Source organism: Neovison vison, chromosome 1 (assembly GCF_020171115.1).
Source record: "Neovison vison isolate M4711 chromosome 1, ASM_NN_V1, whole genome shotgun sequence".
NCBI lineage: Eukaryota > Metazoa > Chordata > Mammalia > Carnivora > Mustelidae > Neogale > Neogale vison.
In genome coordinates this window covers 132982549-133004499 of record NC_058091.1, presented here as the reverse complement: position 1 = coordinate 133004499, position 21951 = coordinate 132982549, and the positions used below count along the sequence as shown (strand labels likewise).

General features: G+C 36.0%; 1 protein-coding gene across 1 annotated transcript in view; it reads left to right on the top strand.

Annotated features, from left to right (window-relative positions):
• LOC122908058 overlaps nucleotides 1–21951 on the top strand; it is a 354429-nt gene that overhangs the window by 145904 nt on the left and 186574 nt on the right. The window contains 2 exon segments of the mRNA XM_044250725.1: nucleotides 9570–9833; nucleotides 14288–14498. Coding sequence (XP_044106660.1) covers nucleotides 9570–9833; nucleotides 14288–14498 — 475 coding nt within the window.

Here is a 21951-nt window from a genome sequence, read left to right as displayed (position 1 = left end):
CAGGCAGAGAGAGAAGGAGAAGCAGGGTCTCCGCTGAGCAGAGAGCCCAATGTGGGGCTCGATCCCAGGACCCTGAGACCATGACCTGAGCCGAAGGCAGAGGCTCAACCCACTGAGCCACCCAGGCACCCCAAAGCTCTTGCTTTTAACCACTAGGATAAATAGTTTCTCTTTTAAAGCAGAGTAGTAATTAAAGAAAATGGGAATGAACAATTAGGATTCAAGTAATCTATACATAAAGTCAAGAGAACCATTTAAGATGCATTTAGAAAAATCAGAATTGAAGCCATGTGTGAGCAGCACCATGGTAGACTTACCGGCAACAATTTAAGCATTATGGAGTATTCTGCTTTATCTATGAAAGGACTGACTATATGATTATTTGCATGTTCCTCTAATATTGGCTTTGTCATGAACCTGACAAAAACCTCTATAGCCTTGACTTAATCTCCAGTGACTTAGACCTGTGGCTCTGAGCTCTTTTGGCACAATAATCATCTTTATATAACAGTTAAGATTAGATTTGAGTAAATACAAGGAAGGACCAGCAAAGGAGTCTACACTAGCTTGGTTATTCTATAGTAACAAAAAATCCTCACGGCATCTCAGAGGCTTAATACAGTAGAAGCTTATTTTTCACTTAAGCTCTATGTCCACTCCAGGAAAGCAGAGGTTCCGTTGAACCCATTCTCACTCTGAGTCAAAGACTGTTTGAAAGAGCACCATCTGGAATGTCATTTGTCCCTGTGGCAAAAGAGAACTCTCAAAGGTCTAGAACCAAGAATAAATGCTCCAGCCCAGAAGTGATACTTATTATGTTCACTTAAAGATCATTGGACAGAATCAGTCAAAGGTCCCACCCAACCACCATGGAGCTTGGAAGTACAATCCTGCCATACGCTTAGAAGGTGAAGAGCTAGAAATATTTAACCAACAGCATTAATGGCATCATGACTTCTTAGGAGTGACTGGGAGCTTCCTAAAATTAGAACTGTTCTCACATGGTTTAACTTACCATATAAACTGGCAAACCTTCCCATCAATGCAGGGTTCAGGTAGAGAATGAACAACTGTCTTTCATATTCTAGAACCAATTTCTAACTGAGCAAGGGATTGAATATAACACCTTTTCTCCATGTTTGTGTTGTATATATCATCAGAAATTTTATTAGATAATCTGTATTTCTCAACAAATTTCTAAAGATGCCCTTTTCTGATGTCATTGTGTATTTACAACTCTTTTCTTCCTATAATAATTATTTACTTTATGTTTAAGTGCTTTAAAATTCTTAGAAGAACTTAGTAATTGTTATGAAAACACATAAGTCTCCTAGCCCATATCTGGGCTCCACCTGCCTGTACTTCTGTTTGAGGACGTGTAGATTAGAAATTATTATCTCAAAGTATTGTTCAAACTGAACAATATTCAAATATCAAACAATATTCACATATCAACATTCCTTGGTTATAATGAGCAGAATTTGGGAAGAAGGATTTCCTGATAAAGAGGTTCTTATGAGCCTCTGTGTGTGTGTGTGTGTGTGTGATGGGCAGATGTTCAAGACAATAATTTTGACAGTACTTAATATGTATGTGTATGCATTATATATTTTAATATGTGCAAGTTTAATAGGAAATAATACAAGAAACTTAGATTGTGGTGAGGCTGCATTGGGTTTTAAAGTGATGCTAAGGAATTACAAATTATATGGTAAATATAAAGTGATAAGATTATCACTTTATGCTTATCACTTTTTTAAGTTATGCAAGAAACAGCCTACCAAGAAGCAAAAAGTGGAGGGTTTTCTTAACCAAAGTTTCTGGAAACCTTTTGTTCAGTGCCAGAGAGAAGAGTAACTATATGACCAGAATAATACAGTACAAAAAGAAAGAAAGGAAGAAAGAAAAAAAAAAAGAAGAAAGAAAAAATTTTCCATATGATATAAATATTTTTATATTATACTCAGGACTTCACAATAAAGAAATATGGATACTTGACCAAGTATGACCCTTTCTTTGACAGCCAATAATAAACTTTCCTGTTACATATTATAGATGGTGCTGTATTTTTAAGATTTTTTATCTTTGATATTTAACAGTTAGATTATGATAAACCTAGGTGTTATTTGCATATTATTTTGTCTTGTTAGGATTTTCTTAGCTTCCTTGGTTTTGTGGGTTGATGTCTTTCATCAATATTGGTAAATTCTCAGTGATCATCTTTTTTTTTTTGTTTGTTTGTTTAAGTATTTTTTTAAATTTTTTTTTAATTATTTATTTATTTATTTATTTACAGAAAAACAGTATTCATTATTTTTTCACCACACCCAGTGCTCCATGCAATCCGTGCCCTCTAGAATACCCACCACCTGGTACGCCAACCTCCCACCCCCCGCCCCTTCAAACCCCTCAGTTTGTTTTTCAGAGTCCATAGTCTCTCATGATTCACCACCCCTTTCAATTTACCCCAACTCCCTTCTCTCTCTTACACCCCTTGTCCTCCATGATATTTGTTATGCTCCACAAATAAGTGAAACCATATGATAATTGACTCTCTCTGCTTGACTGATTTCACTCAGCATAATCTCTTCCAGTCCCGTCCATGTTGCTACAAAAGTTGGATATTGATATTCTTTTTTTTTTTTCCCAATTTATTTATTTTCAGAAAAACAGTATTCATTATTTTTTCACCACACCCAGTGCTCCATGCAAGCTGTGCCCTCTATAATACCCACCACCTGGTACCCCAACCTCCCACCCCCCCGCCACTTCAAACCCCTCAGACTGTTTTTCAGAGTCCATAGTCTCTCATGGTTCACCTCCCCTTCCAATTTACCCAAATTCCCTACTCCTCTCTAACGCCCCTTGTCCTCCATGCTATTGGTTATGCTCCACAAATGAGTGAAACCATATGATAATTGACTCTCTCTGCTTGACTGATTTCACTCAGCATAATCTCTTCCAGTCCCGTCCATGTTGCTACAAAAGTTGGATATTCGTCCTTTCTGATGGAGGCATAATACTCCATAGTGTATATGGACCACATCTTCCTTATCCATTCATCCGTTGAAGGGCATCTTGGTTCTTTCCATAGTTTGGCGACTGTGGCCATTGCTGCTATAAACATTGGGGTACAGATGGCCCTTCTTTTCACGACATCTGTATCTTTGGGGTAAATACCCAGGAGTGCAATTGCAGGGTCGTAGGGAAGCTCTATTTTTAATTTCTTGAGGAATCTCCACACTGTTCTCCAAAGAGGCTGCACCAACTTGCATTCCCACCAACAGTGGAAGAGGGTTCCCCTTTCTCCACATCCTCTCCAACACATGTTGTTTCCTGTTTTGTTAATTTTGGCCATTCTAACTGGTGTAAGGTGATATCTCAATGTGGTTTTAATTTGAATCTCCCTGAGGGCTAATGATGATGAGCATTTTTTCATGTGTCTGATAGCCATTTGTATTTCTTGATTGGAGAAGTGTCTGTTCATATCTTCTGCCCATTTTTTGATGTGTTTGTCTGTTTCGTGTGGGTTGAGTTTGAGGAGTTCATTATAGATCCTGGATATCAACCTTTTGTCTGTACTGTCATTTGCAAATATCTTCTCCCATTCCGTGGGTTGTCTCTTTGTTTTTTTGACTGTTTCCTTTGCTGTGCAGAAGCTTTTGATTTTGATGAAGTCCCAGAAGTTTATTTTCGCTTTTGTTTCCTTTGCCTTTGGAGACGTATCTTGAAAGAAGTTGCTGTGGCTGATATCGAAGAGATTACTGCCTATGTTCTCCTCTAAGATTCTGATAGATTCCTGTCTCATGTTGAGGTCTTTTATCCATTTTGAGTTGATCTTTGTGTACGGTATGGAAGTTCCTCAAAAAATAAAAAAAAAAAGAATTACCCTATGATCTAGTGATCATACTACTTTTCATATTCATACAGAATATGAAAACACTAATTCAAGGTAATATATGCATTCCTATGTTTACTGCAGCATTACTTGCAATCGTCAAACTATGGAAGCAGCTCATGTGTTCATTGATAGATGAATGGAGAAAGAAGATGTGGTATATATATGCAAAATGGCTTATTATTGCATTGAAATACTATTCATCCACAAAAAAACAATGAAATTCCACCATTTGCAGCAACATGGATACATGTAATTGGAGTTCTGAAGGAAAAAGGGAGAGACAATGGTTACAGAGAAAAAATTTTGAAAAGATGATCACTCTTCTTCTCTATATGTATCATCTTTTCAAAATTTTTTCTCTGTAACCATTGTCTCTCCCTTTTTCCTTCAGAACTCCAATTACATGTATTCATTATTGTCCCAAAGGTTCTTACATGCTTGGATCTTGTTTTTTCTTTTTTCTGTTTTTATTTATTTTATCTTTGTGGATATTTTTATTGATTTCTCATTGAGTTCATCTATTCTTTTCCTGCTATGTCCATTTCTACTGTCCACTAAATAAACTTTTCATTTCAAGAATTTTATGACTTTTTTTGTTGTTCTAAACTTTTTACAAGTTCTCTCCTGGAATTTCCTTCCTTCAATTATTTATTTCTATCTTTTCCTCTATTTTTTTTTATCCTAATTATGATTGTTTAATCTCTTTGTTAATTCTAACATCTGAGTCAGTTGTGGGTCAGTTTCCATTGGCTGTTATCTTTTGTCTAGACATCATATATTTCTGCTTCTGTGGGGCAGACACAGTATATAAAGGACTTTTAAAGACTGAAGTAGAAAATATTTATCCCCCACTAAAAATCTGTCTCTGTCAGGCAGCTGGGGTGAGGGAATGATCTCTCTGATTAGAATTAAGCTAAGTGGGGGTTAAGTTATAGCTTTAGTTAGTTTTAATTCATCACTGTTTTTCAAAAGTCTTGAGAGATAAAAGATTTCTCCTTCCAGTCTGGCTTGGTGTTCAAACACCATGTAACTGGGACTCTGCTGTGCTCCCCAGCCCTGCCTCAGGACTTTTGTGCCACTGGAGATCTTTCTTGGACTCTCACCCTGAATCTAATTACTCATATGCTTCTGAGTTCTGGATACAAGTCCTAAGGTTGAGAGTTGGTATATAGTGAGGACTCACTGTGCATCTGGGGGCTCCTATGTATTCAATATTCCACATTAGTCCAAGATTGCTCTATGTTTGACCAGTTTCTCCTTCTATCTGTAAAGTCTCTCACCCAATGACAGGTCTGTTCCCTCACCTGTTTCCTAAGATTAAAGCCCCCATTGAGTCTTAGTTCATATATGAAAGACTTATTCCTCTCTGAGATTTAGTTTCCCCTAAGTTTCTTTGTGTCCTCAGTTCCCCTGAGGGTTCAATAATATACATAAATGTGTAACTTAACTGGTGTTTTTCTTTATTATAATGGGAATTATGATAATTTATGATAATCTCCCTCACTAGCAGAAGCAGAAAGTCTTCTGGTTTTTAAAGTTAAATTTAATTTTTTTAAGATTATATTTATTCACTTGAAAAAGAATGAGAGAGGGAAAGAGCACAAGTAGGGAAAGAATCAGAGGGAGGAGAGAAAGAAGGCTCCCAACTGAACAAGGAGCCCGATGATGTGGGGCTCAATCCCAGGACCCTGTGATCATGACTTGAGTCTAAGGCAGATGTTTAACTGATTGAACCACGCAGGTGCCCCATGGGCCTTCTGTTTTTGAAGTCACTTTATTAATTTTTTCCTGATTATAAAAATAATAATCCTTCTCAAAATTCCAGAAAGTCAAGAGGATTGAAGAATACTTTATCAATATGTATTTTTGTCATTTTGAAAGACTATCCTAATCGTCTCTGCTTTGCTTCACTTTCATACTATTTGGTACCCAAGTGGAAAGAACTTTACTTTCTTTTCCAATTTTCCATGCAACCTTCAGCCTTCAGAATTCTTGTTTGCTTCTTGGATTTTGCTTGTTCATTACTCTCCTTTCCCGTGCACATTCTGTTTCATCCTATGTCACCCAGTGAACTTAAGCTCTATAGTGTTTCTGCCTTCAAAAAGTAGGCTCTTCTTGATACTAAGAAAATTAGGGACATTGTGACCCCCCAGCCACCAAGACTCTCATGATGAGATGGCAGTGGTGGTTCGCAGAGACCAGTACATTTATTTCCCTCATTATATAGCAGTCAACTACATTATATAGCATTCAATCCCTCATTATATAGCATTCAATTCAATTATGCTCATGGAAATATTACATCATAAGACAGCTGTGGAAGTATTCAGGTTTATGGAAAGGATCCTCTGAGAGACACAATGAAACTTAGTGATCCTTTGTTGCCAAAGAGGAAAAGAATGAGTCCCCAGCTACACATTACAGAGCAACCGATCTCTCCTATGATATACGGTGAGGGAAAAACACTGAAAGATTAAATAAGATAAGACAACTATTGTCACATAAATTCTTTTATTTGATAACATATAGTTCTTATCTTGCTTTTCAATCAATACCACTGACTAGATTTTGTCATGTTCATATACTATGTTTTTTTTTTTTTCAGCAGTCAGGGTAGTTGCATGTGACTCTTCTATATTGTGAAATAGGTTGCCGTGGAGTTTTTTTTTTGTGCGTGAGAATTGGCTTCTTATTTACACGGTTACAGCAGTCATGAGCTAACCTGGTGGTTATAGGTTATGTCTGGTAGCCTTGAACAGTTGTTCCTCATATGCAAAATGATACTGGTATCTTACATTTTTACAGATGAATTTTTACCTTGATATGTTCTTTTCTTCTTTAGTAAATAAACTGTAATCTAACTCATCTTGGAAATAGTTGAGATAGAGTTTTCAGATAATAATAATAATATTAATAATTATGTGCATTTCATGTTTTTATGAACATTTTTATACTTATTGTCCAGCCTGATATTTGTATCAATTTTGTGAAGAATTGCTTATCCCCTGGTCTTTTATTTGTTTTATTTTGTAAACTTCATTTACTTATTCTAGACAGCACAGATGGGATGGGAGGGTGATGGGGAGAGGGAGAGAGAATTTCAAGCAGACTCCGAGCTGAGTGGGGAACCCGATGTGGGGTATGATCTCACCACCCTGAGATTATGATTTGAGCTGAAAACGAGAGTCTGACACTTAACCATCTGTGCCACTCAGGTCCCTCCTGGTCATTTATCAGTGAGGAGACTTGAGTACATCAAAACCTTGATATAAAAACCAGAAGTGATAGCCTGTGACCACAGAAACTTAACAATAGAATTGGGTCAGTATGGCTCAAATTCTTACTTTATCTACTTTGAACGTATCACTGAGTCAGATCAGGTTAGTACAAGGCGGGTGCTTCTAAAGTCAGGGATGAGAAAAGATAAAATTATTGTAATGACCTCAGTTCAGCTTTATTTTTAAATGATGTTCCAAACCAGGTTTTTGACTCAATTTTTCCTCTTCCTCTTTCTCATTTAGGTTTTATTTTCCTATCACAAAGGTTACTCAGAGCCAAATAGCCAAATGAAAAGTATGGCTTGATTAAGAATCTCTTTTGTCAGTAATTTGTGTCTAATGTTTTTAGCTTTCCCATGGGCTGTTGTAGAAAATGGTAAATCTGGTTTAAATGAAACCTGATCCTGTTAATGGTTTAATAGCAGCTGCCACAGGGTTATGGTATTTTTCAACAGATGCTTCTGTTTCATTTTAAACATAAACTAAGTCTTAGAATATTTACATAAATCATATAAAATATGCCTACGTACTTTTGGATAAATTTATAAAATAATCTTAAGCAAGTCCTTATCTTTGCCCATTTATAATTAGTCACATAGAATTTTAAAATGAAACTGAAGCTTATACTCTATTTTAAAAAAAAAAGGAATTTTCATGTCTTGCATTTCCCTAAAATTCTTTTTCTTTTTTTAAGATTTTATTTATTCATTTGAGAGCAAGAGAGTGAGAGCAAGGGGAGGGGTAGAAGGAGAGGGTGAAGAAAATTCTCCTCTGAGCAGGGAGCCTGATGCAGGTCTTGATCCCAGGACTCTGGGCTCATGACCTGAGTTGAAGGCAGATGCTTAAATGACTGAGTCACTCAGGTGTCCCCTAAATTTCTTTTTTAAAAGGCCAAAGCACAGTCTCCATCTCTACAACAGGGGGCCTGAAAAGATGGTTTGGTCAATCTGATCATTTCATCCGTCCTTATGCCTAACACTGTTTAATCGAACATTGACAGGTTGCTTATACAGTGACGTGCATTATAATGTCAACTGAAATAAACAGGATAGTCACAGAATTAAGTGGGACACTATTTTTCTTTCAAGAGGTAGACCTTTCAATAGTAATGCAAGCTATCATTATGACTAGGAATAGTTTCTCTGGAGTGCAATAGTTTGTTTAACCACCTTTTGAGAAAGCATCTCTTTGATGTCAAACACTTGTGCTGGGTACATGAGCACTACAAAGATGAGTGACAGGCAAGTAGAACCATGATGGTGACAATAACAGTAGAAACTGTTATACAATAGAAGGGCCAGCTCAAGTAAAAAGGACTCAAATACAGTCTCTGGTGTTAGGTAACAGATTACAAATTTGATTCCCAAAGACCAAAGTGCCGAATCTGGAACGGGCAGGGTCAAATTTGTCTTGTTGCTTGGGTCCCATTTTCATAGCGGTGTGTTTGCTCAATTTCTTTGAACTATTAAGGTTATTCATGTAAATGCATCCAAGAGTGAATTTTTCTTTAATTTTTTTTTATTTGCGTGTAGTTGACATACATGTTCCATCAGTTTCAGGTGTACATAACATAGTGAACTGACAAGTTTAAACACTGTGCTCTGCTCACTACAGGTATAGCTACTATCTGCCACGATACAACACTATTACAATATCATTGTTTATATTCCTTATGCTGCACCTTTTATACCTGTGACTTACTCAGTCCGTGACTGGAAGCCTGTATCTCCCACTCCCCTTCACCCATCTTATCCAGCTCCCATCCCTTCCCCTCTGACAACCATCACTTTCTTCTCTGTGCTTATTGGTCTGATTCTGCTTTTCGTTTATTCATTTGGTTTTTGTTTGTTTGTTTTTATTCTTGTTGTTTGTCTTAGGTTCCACATATGTGAACTCATATAGTCTTTGTCTTTCTCAGTCTGACTTACTCTCTAGATCCTTTCATGTTGTTGCAAATGGCATGATCTCATCCTTTTTAATGGTTGTGTAATATTCCATTATATATAGATATTCTACACACACCGCATCCTCCTTCTCTATTTGTCTCTCAGGAGGGAGCTTTTAGGTTGCTTCTATATATTGGCTATTATAAATAATACTTCTGTAGAAAGCAGTATGAAGTTTCCTCAAAGAAAACAGAAATACCATGTGATCTAATAATTCCATTATTGGGTGTTTACCCAAAGAAGATGAAAACACTAATTTGGAAGGGTATATGTACCCCTAAGGTTTATTGCATTATTATTGACAATGGTTAATTTTTAAGGGCAAAAAATAGAAGTAAGACTCACTCTTTACTTAATTATAAATTGGACATAGGCTTCAGTGAATATAGTGTGTTTCCATGTACAAGTATCCTAATCTTTCCTTGTCTTGATATCTTTTCCTAGGTACTCCCTCCTAAGAAATATGTGAAACCTGGCATGGCTTTCTTGTTTGAACTCTGTCTCCTTCGTGGGAAATACACTTGTTTTGACTGGGTTGTGGGCTGGGCAGCCTTTCCTTTGTGTGATAACAACTTTGATGTAGTAGAGGGAAAATTCAAGTGTCCCCTTCTCCGAGGACATTATGATCAGAGACTAGACAACTTCAGGAAAATGGAAGATTTGATTTGCTTGGACTTGGACCACTGGCTGTGCAATCTCTACTTTCAGGTTTGTAATATGATTTTGGAGTGGAAAAAAGAATTTAAAATTTTTCTAAAGCTGCTTATTTCTAGCCTTTACCTTACTTTTTGTGCTTTGAAAATTTCAACAAGGATGATAAACCTATTAAAGCTATCACATTCTGGGTACCTGTGTGGCTCAGTTGGTTAAGCCACTGCCTTTGGCTCAGGTCATGATCCCAGAGTCCCAGGATCAAGTCCCACATCAGCTCCTAGCTCTGCGGAGAATCTGCTTCTCCCTCTGACCTTCTTCCCGCTCATGCTCTCTCTCTCTCAAATAAATAAATAAAATCTTTAAAAATAAAAAAAAAAGTAATCACATCCTAATGCTTTCTTGATGCCAATTAAATTGATTTCTACAAAGAAGGAATACAATCCTAGAATTGGCAGAAATCTTAAAGAAAATTTAACCCAAACTTGTAAGTCATGAATGGTCCAGAAAAGTCACCCAAATCCTTCAATTCTCATTTTATGATTTGTTGCTGCTGGAGCTGATCTGTCCTAGCAACTTGGGTGTAAGGCTATGATGTTTCCTTATCAGAAGTACTAACTGAGCTACTATTATGTATTGGGCACTGCTTACTCTATATATACAAATGAGATCAGATAGAGTCTGTGCCTTCTGGATGGTTGCCATTTATTTTGTGAGATAGGCATGTATTCATTAAAAAAAAAAAACAACAATTAATGACCCACATTTCCACAGGATAAAAATGACCATTACAGGGTGCCTGGGTGGCTCAGTGGGTTAAACCACTGCCTTCGGCTCAGATCATGATCTCAGGGTCCTGGGATCCAGCCCCACATCGGGATCTCTGCTCAGCAGGGAGCCTGCTTCCTCCTCTCTCTCTGCTGCCTCTCTGCCTGCTTATGATCTCTGTCTGTCAAATAAATAAATAAAATCTTAAAAAAAAAATGACCATTACAAAGCTCCTTTACCACCCATACATAGCTACTTAAAAACATGCTATATGATTTACCTCAGAAATTAAAAAAAAAAAAAATCACTCCAAAAAACCTGTGGGGATATATCATTTACTTGTATATGTTTGGAAATGTATTTTCTAACCAAGCCTTTTAGCAGAAATGTCATTGCATAAATTCATTCTAAGCAAATACCATGGGGGCTCCAAAAATAAATAAATAAAATGACAGCATACAGAAAGTATAAAGCATTCCAACACAATTTTAGTCTACTTCTGTCCTGTATGTCCAAATTTATTCCTCCTGATACAGTGCCTGTATCATAAAATGTCTTTTTTTTTTTTTCCTTACCTACATGTTTGACTTTTCCCAATCTGTTTGTTTATCGAGCTAACTGACTAGGTAGCTCTCAGTTAATCTAATCTAATCTAATCTATTTATGTATGTATCTATCTGTCTGTTTATGTATGTATCTATCTGCCTACCTATTACCATCATCTATCTACCAAAGTAATGGGACTATTAAATATAAACACTTCCAGGAAACACACACAGTGTTGGGTTAAAAATCAGCAGCTCTATATCCTTCTGTGATGGTCTTCCTATTTCTTACTTATTTGAAGTTGAATCAGCTGGCTTTTTTTTTTTCCTTTTAGCTAAATCCATTAAAATGTTTTGTTGAAATATCATTTTGAGATATTATAGTTGCTGTTAAGAAAATAAATCTGGGGGCTTAAGTGGGTAGGAGAAGAATCCATGAAACAAGATGGGATAGGGAGGGAGACAAACCATAAGTGACTCTTAATCTCACGAAACAAACTGTGGGTTGCTGGGGGGAGGGGGGTTGGGAGAAGGGGAGTAGGGTTATGGACATTGGGGAGGGTATATGCTTTTGGGTAAATTGGAAAGGGAGGTGAACCATGAGAGACTATGGACTCTGAAAAACAATCTGAGGGGTTTGAAGTGGCGGGGGGGTGGGAGGTTGGGGTACCAGGTGGTGGGTATTATAGAGGGCATGGCTTGCATGGAGCACTGGGTGTGGTGAAAAAATAATGAATACTGTTTTTCTGAAAATAAATAAATTGGAGAAAAAAAAAGAAAATAAATCTGAATCTAAATCCAAATATGTGCCTTTCTACTTATTCTGAAAATAGTGCCATTCTGAGTCAAATCTGACTGTACACTGAAATCATGTAGGAAGCATTTATAATACCATGGTTAGGTCTTGTTCCCAGAGATTTTGATTCAGTTGTTTTTTTTTTAAAGATTTTATTTATTTATTTGACAGAGATTACAAGTAGGCAGAGAGGCAGGCAGAGAGAGAGAGGAGGAAGCAGGCTCCCTGCTGAGCAGAGAGCCCGATGCGGGACTCGATCCCAGGACCCTGAGATCATGACCTGAGCTGAAGGCAGCGGCTTAACCCACTGAGCCACCCAGGCACCCTGATTTAGTTATTTTGAGGTGGGTGTCAGGATCAGAAGTTTATAAAAGTTTCTAACATGTAGGAACATGACATAAATGCATTTGAAAATGAATTCAAAGGAGTTATTGAAAAATGATCCAAATTTTGAAAAAAACTGTAGATAACCCATAACAAAATGTTTAATTAATTGGTGACTTGAATATTGTACCAAAAAATCAAAATGGAATTAAAATAAAAATAGAGTTGTAATAGAAAATAAATATTGATATAAGTTTACTAGCTAATGTGAAAGGCATCTATAATTTTTTACCAACTGTTACCTAAAATTCAGAGGTTTCAATTACAGCAAGGAAAGTCAGCAACAATTTTATTTCATAAAAGGTCATCTGGGTAGTACCAGTATTGATTGTAAAGATATAAGCATTTTCTATTTGAGATAAATCAGGAAGTGATGTTTAAAATTTACAAGATCAAGAGAAGTAGTTATTTGGTAAACAGCTTAGAAAGCTTGATTTCACTAAAATCGACTTGATTTGGACACATTACTAAACTTTTCCTCCTTTTTTTTCCCTGATTCCCTTTTTTAAAAATTGGTGAAAAATAATATTATGATTTATTTGTAGAGCCCTCTGGCCATTAGTCATCACAGATGGTTGTAATTGTCTACTAGCTTTCTTATTTGGTAGCAGATCTTCTCTCTATAGTTCATGGAACGTATGAGGTGAGTCTTATTGATGAGAATAATGCCATTAGTCAAAATAGGATTTTCTGAGCATAAGGCAGAATAAATAGGAATGTATTTGCTTCTCTTTCATGAGGATAAAAATGAAATTTTCTTATCTTAAAAACTGATTTTCCTCTTATGTGAAATTCTAAAATATTAGGATTTTTCCAATGTGAGTTTTCTTAAATGCAATTTTTGAATGAGTCAATGTAATTTTTGAGTACTCTTTCTGGAGTCGCTCAGGAAAAAAAAATAATAACTTGGAACAGAGAAGAGAAAAGATGGGTGAACCACTAGAACAGAAAAGTGGTTTCTGTAATGCAGCTTTAGAAGAGAGGAAAGGAAATAATTCAGATAAATTATGATCATTTCCCTCCCACGTCTGTTAGTGGAAAGAAAGCGGCAGGGCATGTGGCTTAGCTGTGACCTCACATGTTCTACCACGTTGTGATTAGGGATAGAACTCAGGCTCACACCCGGAGCGTGGAGACAGGAGAACAGGTCTGATTGGGCCTCCATAGGCCTCCAATGTGAAAGAATCCAAGAGGAGCAACTTTGCAAGCAGGATAGCCTTTAATTATTTCCCAAACTCCTGCACTCTTCTAAATATTTCATTTCCTGTGTCATTGATTCTTTCCACCAAGAACTTTATTATTAAAATTGTAAACATAGAAAAGTGCCTAGGTGGCTCAGTCATTAGTGTCTGCCTTTGGATCAGGTCATGATCCCAGTGTCCGGGGATCGAGCCCCACATCAGGCGCTCTGCTGAGCAGGAAGTTTGCTTTCCCTCTCCCACTCCCGCTACTTGTATTCCTGTTCTCGTTGTCTCTCTGTCAAATAAATAAATAAAATCCTTTAAAAACTAAAAATAAAAATTAATTAAATAATTAATTAAATAATTGAAAATAAATAAAATAAAAATAAAATTGGAAACATAGAGAAAAGTTGAAAAAAAAATGGCACAATGAACACCCATAGTTTCACCACAAGATTCTACAATCTTGTCTTTTATATTTGAATTAGAAATATTGTTTCTTGGAGGCAGTGAATACTGAGTGAATATTTGCTAACTTGATCCCGGTATCAGACAGTGTTACTTGTGAGAAGAAATTAAAGAAAATTATAAGGCAAGACAAAGAAAAAACTCAGGACTATATAAAACAGTGGTAATATCTGAAACAATTATGTAAATCTGCTAATACAAAAAATGCATTTTTTGTAAGGCAGCCAAGCACAAGCAAATATAAGGTTTGGAAAATGAAATTCATCGTGGACATTTTGGAGTCTGCATATTGTATCATTGTTCTAGGGTGAAATTAACTGTGTGTGCACTATTTTCAACAGTTTAGATAAGAAATTTCTCTCTGAATAGGTTATTAAACTTCCTCTGTGTTTGGATGATCAACAAACCTACGAAAGACAAACTCCGCTTCCCCCTGAATTTCCAATTTCTTTAACGGCTGAAGTACAGGAAGCAGGATCAAGTGTGGAGAATCCCCTGGGCCTTTCAGAGAAACAAACGGAGGAAAACATTCGTGCATCACTGAATGGTAAGGCTAAACTCTCCCTACAATCTTCTCAGGGTTTGTAGAATGTTTTTAGCATTCTTTTCCTAATATGTCTAGTTGTGTTATATTGCAGAAAACTGAGAAAGACATTAATTAGTGTATTTCTTACTATGCCATGCTGCTTAAAGAGAAAGTATTCATCGACCAGAATATCAGTTTCCATATAGCATAATTATTAATTAATTACAATCAAATATAAAATTACTTCATTGAAACACAAGTCTTTCTCCATGGCATTATGGCTCTAAAAATATTTTTTTAGTTTTTTGGGGGGACAAGTTGACTTTTTTTTGGTCCTTAGTTCTAGAACCAAGCCTTCTTGGTTGCTTACAAGAGTGTTAACCAACAGAGGGCTATGAAAGAGAAAATTTTCTCAGAAAGAAGTTCTCAAATAATATAGTTATTTTATAAACCTCAGTTTTCAATGACTGACTTAATCAAGCGCTAAATAAGCAAATAACATTCTTTGTACGATTTTGTATAGAAGTTTCAGCCTACAGAAGGGATATACTAGAGATGACTATTATTTTTTGCAAGATAATTATTTCCTTTACCAAAACATTCAGAAGATTCTCTAACAAGTTGGATCTCCTAACAGTAATAATAGTGGTAGAAGCAAGAGTAAGGGATGGATGGTTGTAGTAATTATATTATTACTTGTAGTAAAGATAGTAACTCTTAGAGTATTACCAGCGTAATACTAAAGTTAGAAGGATTACCACTAATAATAATTACATGTGATGTAGGTTTTTCACGTGTCAATACTGTGGTAGGGACTATATTCTTCAGTTTGGAGGTTGTCAAATATTTTAAACATACTGTACAGAAAATAACATAACATAAACCAGAAATCAGTACCCAGCTGTATCCATTCTTGCTATTTTGATATATCTTGAATCTTTTCTCCACAACTTTTGTTTTAAAAAGTAATATTTTACATGTGATTAAAGCCTTCTGTGAACTGCTTGCTCATTCTGTTCTCAAACCTCTGAGACTTATTGATCATTCCCATGTATGTTTCATTCACATTTCCTACATATGTATGTAATTATAAACAATGTATCTTCTCTATGTTTCTAAGATTTGTGTTGAGTAACCATGCTTTATATCTATTTCTGCAAATTCATTTTCTCTCAGTATTATCCTTGACATTTGCACAACTCCTACACACACACCATCATGTATTTTTGGTTTATTGATTTTACTGCTGTATAATTGTATTCGTGGTGATATGCATGATTGTAACAAACTTTTTATTTTATTCGTTGTTGCAAGTTTTACTCAGTTGCAAACAAAATTACAGTGATTACTCTTGGACATTTCATTCTTGTGCACATAGGTGCAAGTTTCAATAGAGTAAAAGGTATTTCCTATCGTGGGGAGGAACCACTGAATGACAGGGCACACACTTTTAAAATTTCTAGCATAGTGACATGACACTTTGCTATCAAAGTGGTTGTATTGATTTGCACTTCTAACAGCTGGGTAGGAGTTGGTTTGGTCCACATCCTATCAATCTTCATTATAATTAGTTTTGCCAATTCAGTTGCAATGCAGTATCTCTTTGTTTTCATGAAAATATCCCTGAATATGACTAAGTTGGAGCATTTTTTTTTCATACCTTTCTGTTAATCATGTGTGTTTTATTTTCTGTGAATTGCCTATACCTAAATTTTATTCACTTTTCCTTTGGGTTATTTTAAAAACTTTCTCTTATTGAACTCTAAGAGTTCTGGACCCTTTTTTTTTTTTTTTTTTTAATGTGGGATGACTCATGGGAAGCATTTGATTTCTAATTCAATCTTTGATTTCTATTGATTATTCAATCATTCTATTTAATTCATTTGAAAAACTACTTGAATTAAATTAGTCATAGTATTACATATTATTTACATATTATATATAGATGTATATAATGCAATATAATGTTATATATACACATATATTAAATATATAATGCAATATATTATGTATTATACACATAATATATGTATATATATGTTGGTATACATAGTATATTATCTTTAAAGTTTATTTCCTTTTGTTACAGTTTTATTGAACAGAGAATACACTCAGATTGTTCAAAACAAAATCTGCCTCCCACTGCAGACTAGTTCTTCTCCTTGGAAGAAACTAATGTTTTTTGTATAGTGTTCAATAGATGTTTTATGTCTCTAAAAAAAAAAAAAAATGTAAAAATACTATTATAATTTTGAAATGCCACTAAATTTATAATTATGTTCTTCTTTTCATTATTAACATTGGTTAATATATGCCTACTTTGTTTTTCTTTACCATCTTGGTTAAATTTTATCTTTTTATTCATTTTTTTAAAAGTATACAACTGCTCTTCTACCTCCATTAAGACTTATTCTCCATTGATCTCTTGTTTTTTGTGTTTATACTTGGCTTTATTATTTCTTTGCTCCTATTTTCTACTGTTTTTTTTTGGGGGGGGGAGTTACCTTTTAATCTCCTCAATTGGAAAGCTTAAGTCTTTATCTTCAGTTTTTATTTACCTGTGTGTGAAATCATCAGTTCTGACTAGACCTGTCCATTTATCACTGTAGTTCTGTCAAATATTGCTTTGTATATTTTAAATGTGTTGTTAAATGCCTGTAATTTTATGATTATTAACTTTTGTGTTATTATTTCTTTATATAGATGTAGTCTCCCCCTATGTTTATGAATGCTTCAATTTATTTTATTTTTTTAAAATTTAATTTCTTCTCAGTGTAACAGAGTTGATTGTTTATGCACCACACCCAGTGCTCCATGCAATACGTGCCCTCCATAATACCCACCACCAGGCTCCCCCAACTCCCACGCCACCACCCCTTCAAAACCCTCAGATTGTTTTTCAGAGTCCATAGTCTCTCATGGTTCATCTCCCCCTCCAATTTCCCTCAACTCCCTTCTCTCCATCTCCCCATAATTCTTCAATTTATACTCTATTCCTTCTGATATTAATACTACCACCTGATTTTTTTATAAGTATTGTTATGGCATATATTATTTTTCTAATATTTATTTTAAGAATTTAAAACTCATCTGTGGTGGTCTTTTGAGTATGGCTTAACAACATAAATCTAGATTTTATTTTTGCACTCAAGACAAGTAGTTAATATGTCTTTTAACAGGTGAGTTTAATTTTTTTTCCAATTTATTTATTTTCAGAAAAACAGTATTCATTATTTTTTCATCACACCCAATGCTCCATGCAAGCCATGCCCTCTATAATACCCACCACCTGGTACCCCAACCTCCCACCCCCCCGCCACTTCAAACCCCTCAGATTGTTTTTCAGAGTTCATAGTCTCTCATGGTTCACCTCCCCTTCCAATTTACCCAAAAGCATATACCCTCCCCAATGTCCATAACCCTACCCCCCTTCTCCCAACCCCCATCCCCCCAGCAACCCACAGTTTGTTTCGTGAGATTAAGAGTCACTTATGGTTTTTCTCCCTCCCTATCCCATCTTGTTTCATGGATTCTTCTCCTACCCACTTAAGCCCCCATGTTGCATCACCACTTCCTCATATCAGGGAGATCATATGATAGTTGTCTTTCTCCGCTTGACTTATTTCACTAAGCATGATACGCTCTAGTTCCATCCATGTTGTCGCAAATGGCAAGATTTCGTTTCTTTTGATGGCTGCATAGTATTCCATTGTGTATATATACCACATCTTCTTGATCCATTCATCTGCTGATGGACATCTAGGTTCTTTCCATAGTTTGGCTATTGTGAACATTGCTGCTATAAACATTTGGGTGCACGTGCCCCTTTGGATCACTACGTTTGTATCTTTAGGGTAAATGCCCAGTAGTGCAATTGCTGGGTCATAGGGTAGTTCTATTTTCAACATTTTGAGGAACCTCCATGCTGTTTTCCAGAGTTTAATTTTTTGTAAATACTATTATTACTGTTATATTGGTACTTGCTGATAACATTAACATTTTTTGCAATTTATTTTTGCTGTCCTATTTCTTTGCTTTTTAAAAATACTTCCTGAATTTTTCTTTAACCAAAAATAATTTTCTTTATTTTGTTTATCCTCTGCTGTTTATAATCTATAGATTTTATTGTTAATTATTTCAGATGTTATCCTGAATTTTCTCATCTACATATTTAATTAAAAATTGTTTTAAAAAGTCTAATTTCATCTGATTTTTCCCTTCTCTTCCTGAGCATGATAAGGGCTTTTATTATGTTTGACCTCCCCGTCAAACATCTCCATGTATGGGGCACCTGGGTGGCTCAGTGGGTTAAGCTGTTGCCTTCGGCTCGGGTCATGATCCCAGAGTCCTGGGATCGAGCTCCTCATCAGGCTCTCTGCTCAGCAGGGAGCCTGCTTCCTCCTCTCTCTCTGCCTGCCTCTCTGCCTGCTTGTCATCTCTCTCTGTCAAATAAATAAATAAAAAATCTAAAAAAAAAAAAATCTCCATGTACTCTCAAGTTATTGTTGGCCATGTTTCCAGGTCACTCTTTTATTAAACAGAAAGCTTAGTTGTTGTTGTTGTTGTTTTGTCTCAATAGGAAATTAATTTACTGACATATGTAAATACTTGTGCTTCATAGTATTTTTATGTAGCTTGTCTCCACTTTCATTTTTCTTCTTGTTGAAAAAAATTGTTAGTAATTCATTTAGAGTTTGAGTCTGTAATATGGTAAACTGTCTTAGCCTTTTCATGCCTGAAAAGTCTTTATTCTTTTCCTACTTTACTCACTTTTCCTCATTGCCATCATTTATCCATGTATACATTCTAGGGTAGTAATAACTCCCTCACTATTTTCTTGTGTGTCGTTTTGTGTCTGGTGCGGCTGAAGAGAAGTTGATATAAAGTGGGTAGCCATCAAATGATCTTAAGAAGGGGAGTGACTTGGGGTGCCTGTCTGGCTCAGTTGGTTAAGTAGCTGACTCTTGATTTTGGGTAAGGTCATGATCTCAGAGTCCTGGGTCCAAGCTTGAGTCAGGCTCCTCACTCAGTGGGGAGTCTGCTTGAAATTCTCTTCCCCTTTCCCACTCCCCTCCCCCTGCTCATATGCTCTCTCTGTCTTGGTCTAAAATTAAAAAAAAAAAAAAAAAAGTAAATCTTAAAAAAAAGAAGGGGAGGGATGAATTTCAATTTCTATTTTAGGTGGTTCCCTCTGGTAATTTTTAGGAAGGTTTATTTGAGGAGGAAAAGTCTAAAACCAGATCAGTTTGGAAAATATTAGAGCAGTGTCAGCCACAGAAGAGGGCTTGAGTTAGGGCAGTGACAGTAAAGTTGGAGAAGAGAGTTTAAATTTATAGAGTATTAAAGATGTGTAAAAGAATGACTATAGGACAAAGAATAAAAATGTCCCTGTTGCTTGGTTGGATACTGATGGTAAGGGATCTATAAGGAAGATTCGTAATTTTTTAGCATGGCTAGTATTAACCAGCAGATAATATGAAATAAAGGAAGAGGGACAAGATTTGAGGGGGAAAAAACAAACGAACAAACATGAGCTTGATTTTGGACCTATTGAGTTTGAGATCCTTAAGTTGTATCCAAGTTAAAATGTTTAGGAGACCGTTGGGAAAGTGGGAGAGATATGGAAAGTAAGGAGGAAGAATGTGTCCCTTACAGAAACATAAACATATAGACTACAGAAATTGCTAAGTGGTTGAGCTCCACCATGAAGAGTATGTAGAGTGAGGAAACTGTTGGGTCGAGAGTATAGGTCAGGGAAAAAGCAGAGATTTTTGGGAAGAGATATGGGATCCCTGCCATAATGGCCAGACCTAAAGCATGCTGTATTTGATTTCCTAATGAGATCTGCCTTCTTGTCTTATTCTGCCTATCAGCTGGGCAACACAGAGCTTCATAGTCAACTTCTTGTGGTAAATGTTTCTTGTGCCTTGAGTTGCCCAAGTGCATTGGAGATTATGCCTTGCTGAGCTAGGTAAAGCTCCACTGAAGACCATACTCCATTTTTAGAAGCCCTGCTTCCTTCCCTAAGAGCTGGGCCCAATATAAGCCCTGAGCTTCCTTAGTCATACTTGACCTGTTTCCTTGTGAGCAAACTATTATCATCAGCTAATGATAACTAAGATACCATCACTTCTGGACAATTAAATGTCACTTTATAATTATATACACCTGGAAACATTATATTGAAATTTTATATATAAAATTCATAAATATTGAATTATGTCATCTGGTTTTAAACAGATATTTGGTAAAATAAATTGGATATAAGATATAGTAGTCCTCCCTTATCTGGTGGCAAGGATGCATCCCAAGATGTCTAGTGGATGCCTAAAACCCCAGAAAGTGTTGAACTCTGTTATACTACATTTTAGTTATCAATTAGGTACAGGGAGAGATTAACAATAACTAATAATAAACTAGGACAATTATAACAAAGAATTTTAACTAAAGTTCTATGAATGTGCTGTCTCTTTTTCTCTCTGAAAATATCTTATTGTATTGTGCTTACCCTTCCTGAGAAAATTTGAGATCATAAAAGTTTTATGTGATGAGGTGAAATGAGATGAATGACTTCAGCTCTGTGACGTTGCCTTTGGCTACTACAGACCTTCTGACGAAATGTGCATCTGTAACATGGAGTCCCTTTCTTCCTCCCTCCTTCCCTTCCTCTCTCTCTCTTTCTACTTCCTTCTTTCCCTCTTTCTTTCCTTTTTTCCTTCCTTCCTCCCTCCCTGCCTCCTTCTTTCTCTTTCTTTCTTTCCTCTTCCTTGTTATTTTTTATTTTTTATTTTTTTTCCTCCCAATGCTTTAGTATTAAGCATGGAACTCAAAATCTTATTTTAGAATTTTTAACTTTTGAGAAAGTAGCTTCTGACTTAACAGTAATAATATTTCAGTGATACTGACATTTTAACCTAGTTTTAGGATACTGCGCTGAAGACTAGAAGCAATTACTCTTAGACCATTTTTCATCCGACCATTTTTGCTTTCTAGTTTTTCCTCCGGGTACTGTGGCTTTATTTTCCACACCTACTGCACTGTGCTCTGAACTTGGCTTTTCAAATGCTGTCTGCCCTCAGTTCCCCTAACAGGAGGACAGGTGACACTCCAAGCAACATGAATACTGACACAATCAGTATGAGAATGCCGTGTACTGGGAGAGAAAGAATCTTTCTGCTTGAAGACAAGTCTTGGAAAAGGCTGATTTGCATTTGCTCTGCTCTGAGCTCAGAAACGGATTCCTGCTTCACATTCAAAGACTGCACAGGGACATTTTGCTCCTATTCAGAATAGATTTATACAAAAAGAAAACATACAAATCTCTTCAAATACATGTCTCTGCTACATTGCTTATATTTATTTATTTTTCTTAGCGGCTTCCTAAACATATTATTAGCAGTTAATATCCCCCATGGGTTTGTTTTCTAATATATCAGGGCTGTGCTACAGTACGCTGTTTCTGCCACTGATATGTTGCTAAGAGATTTAATAATGGGTAAACAAACAC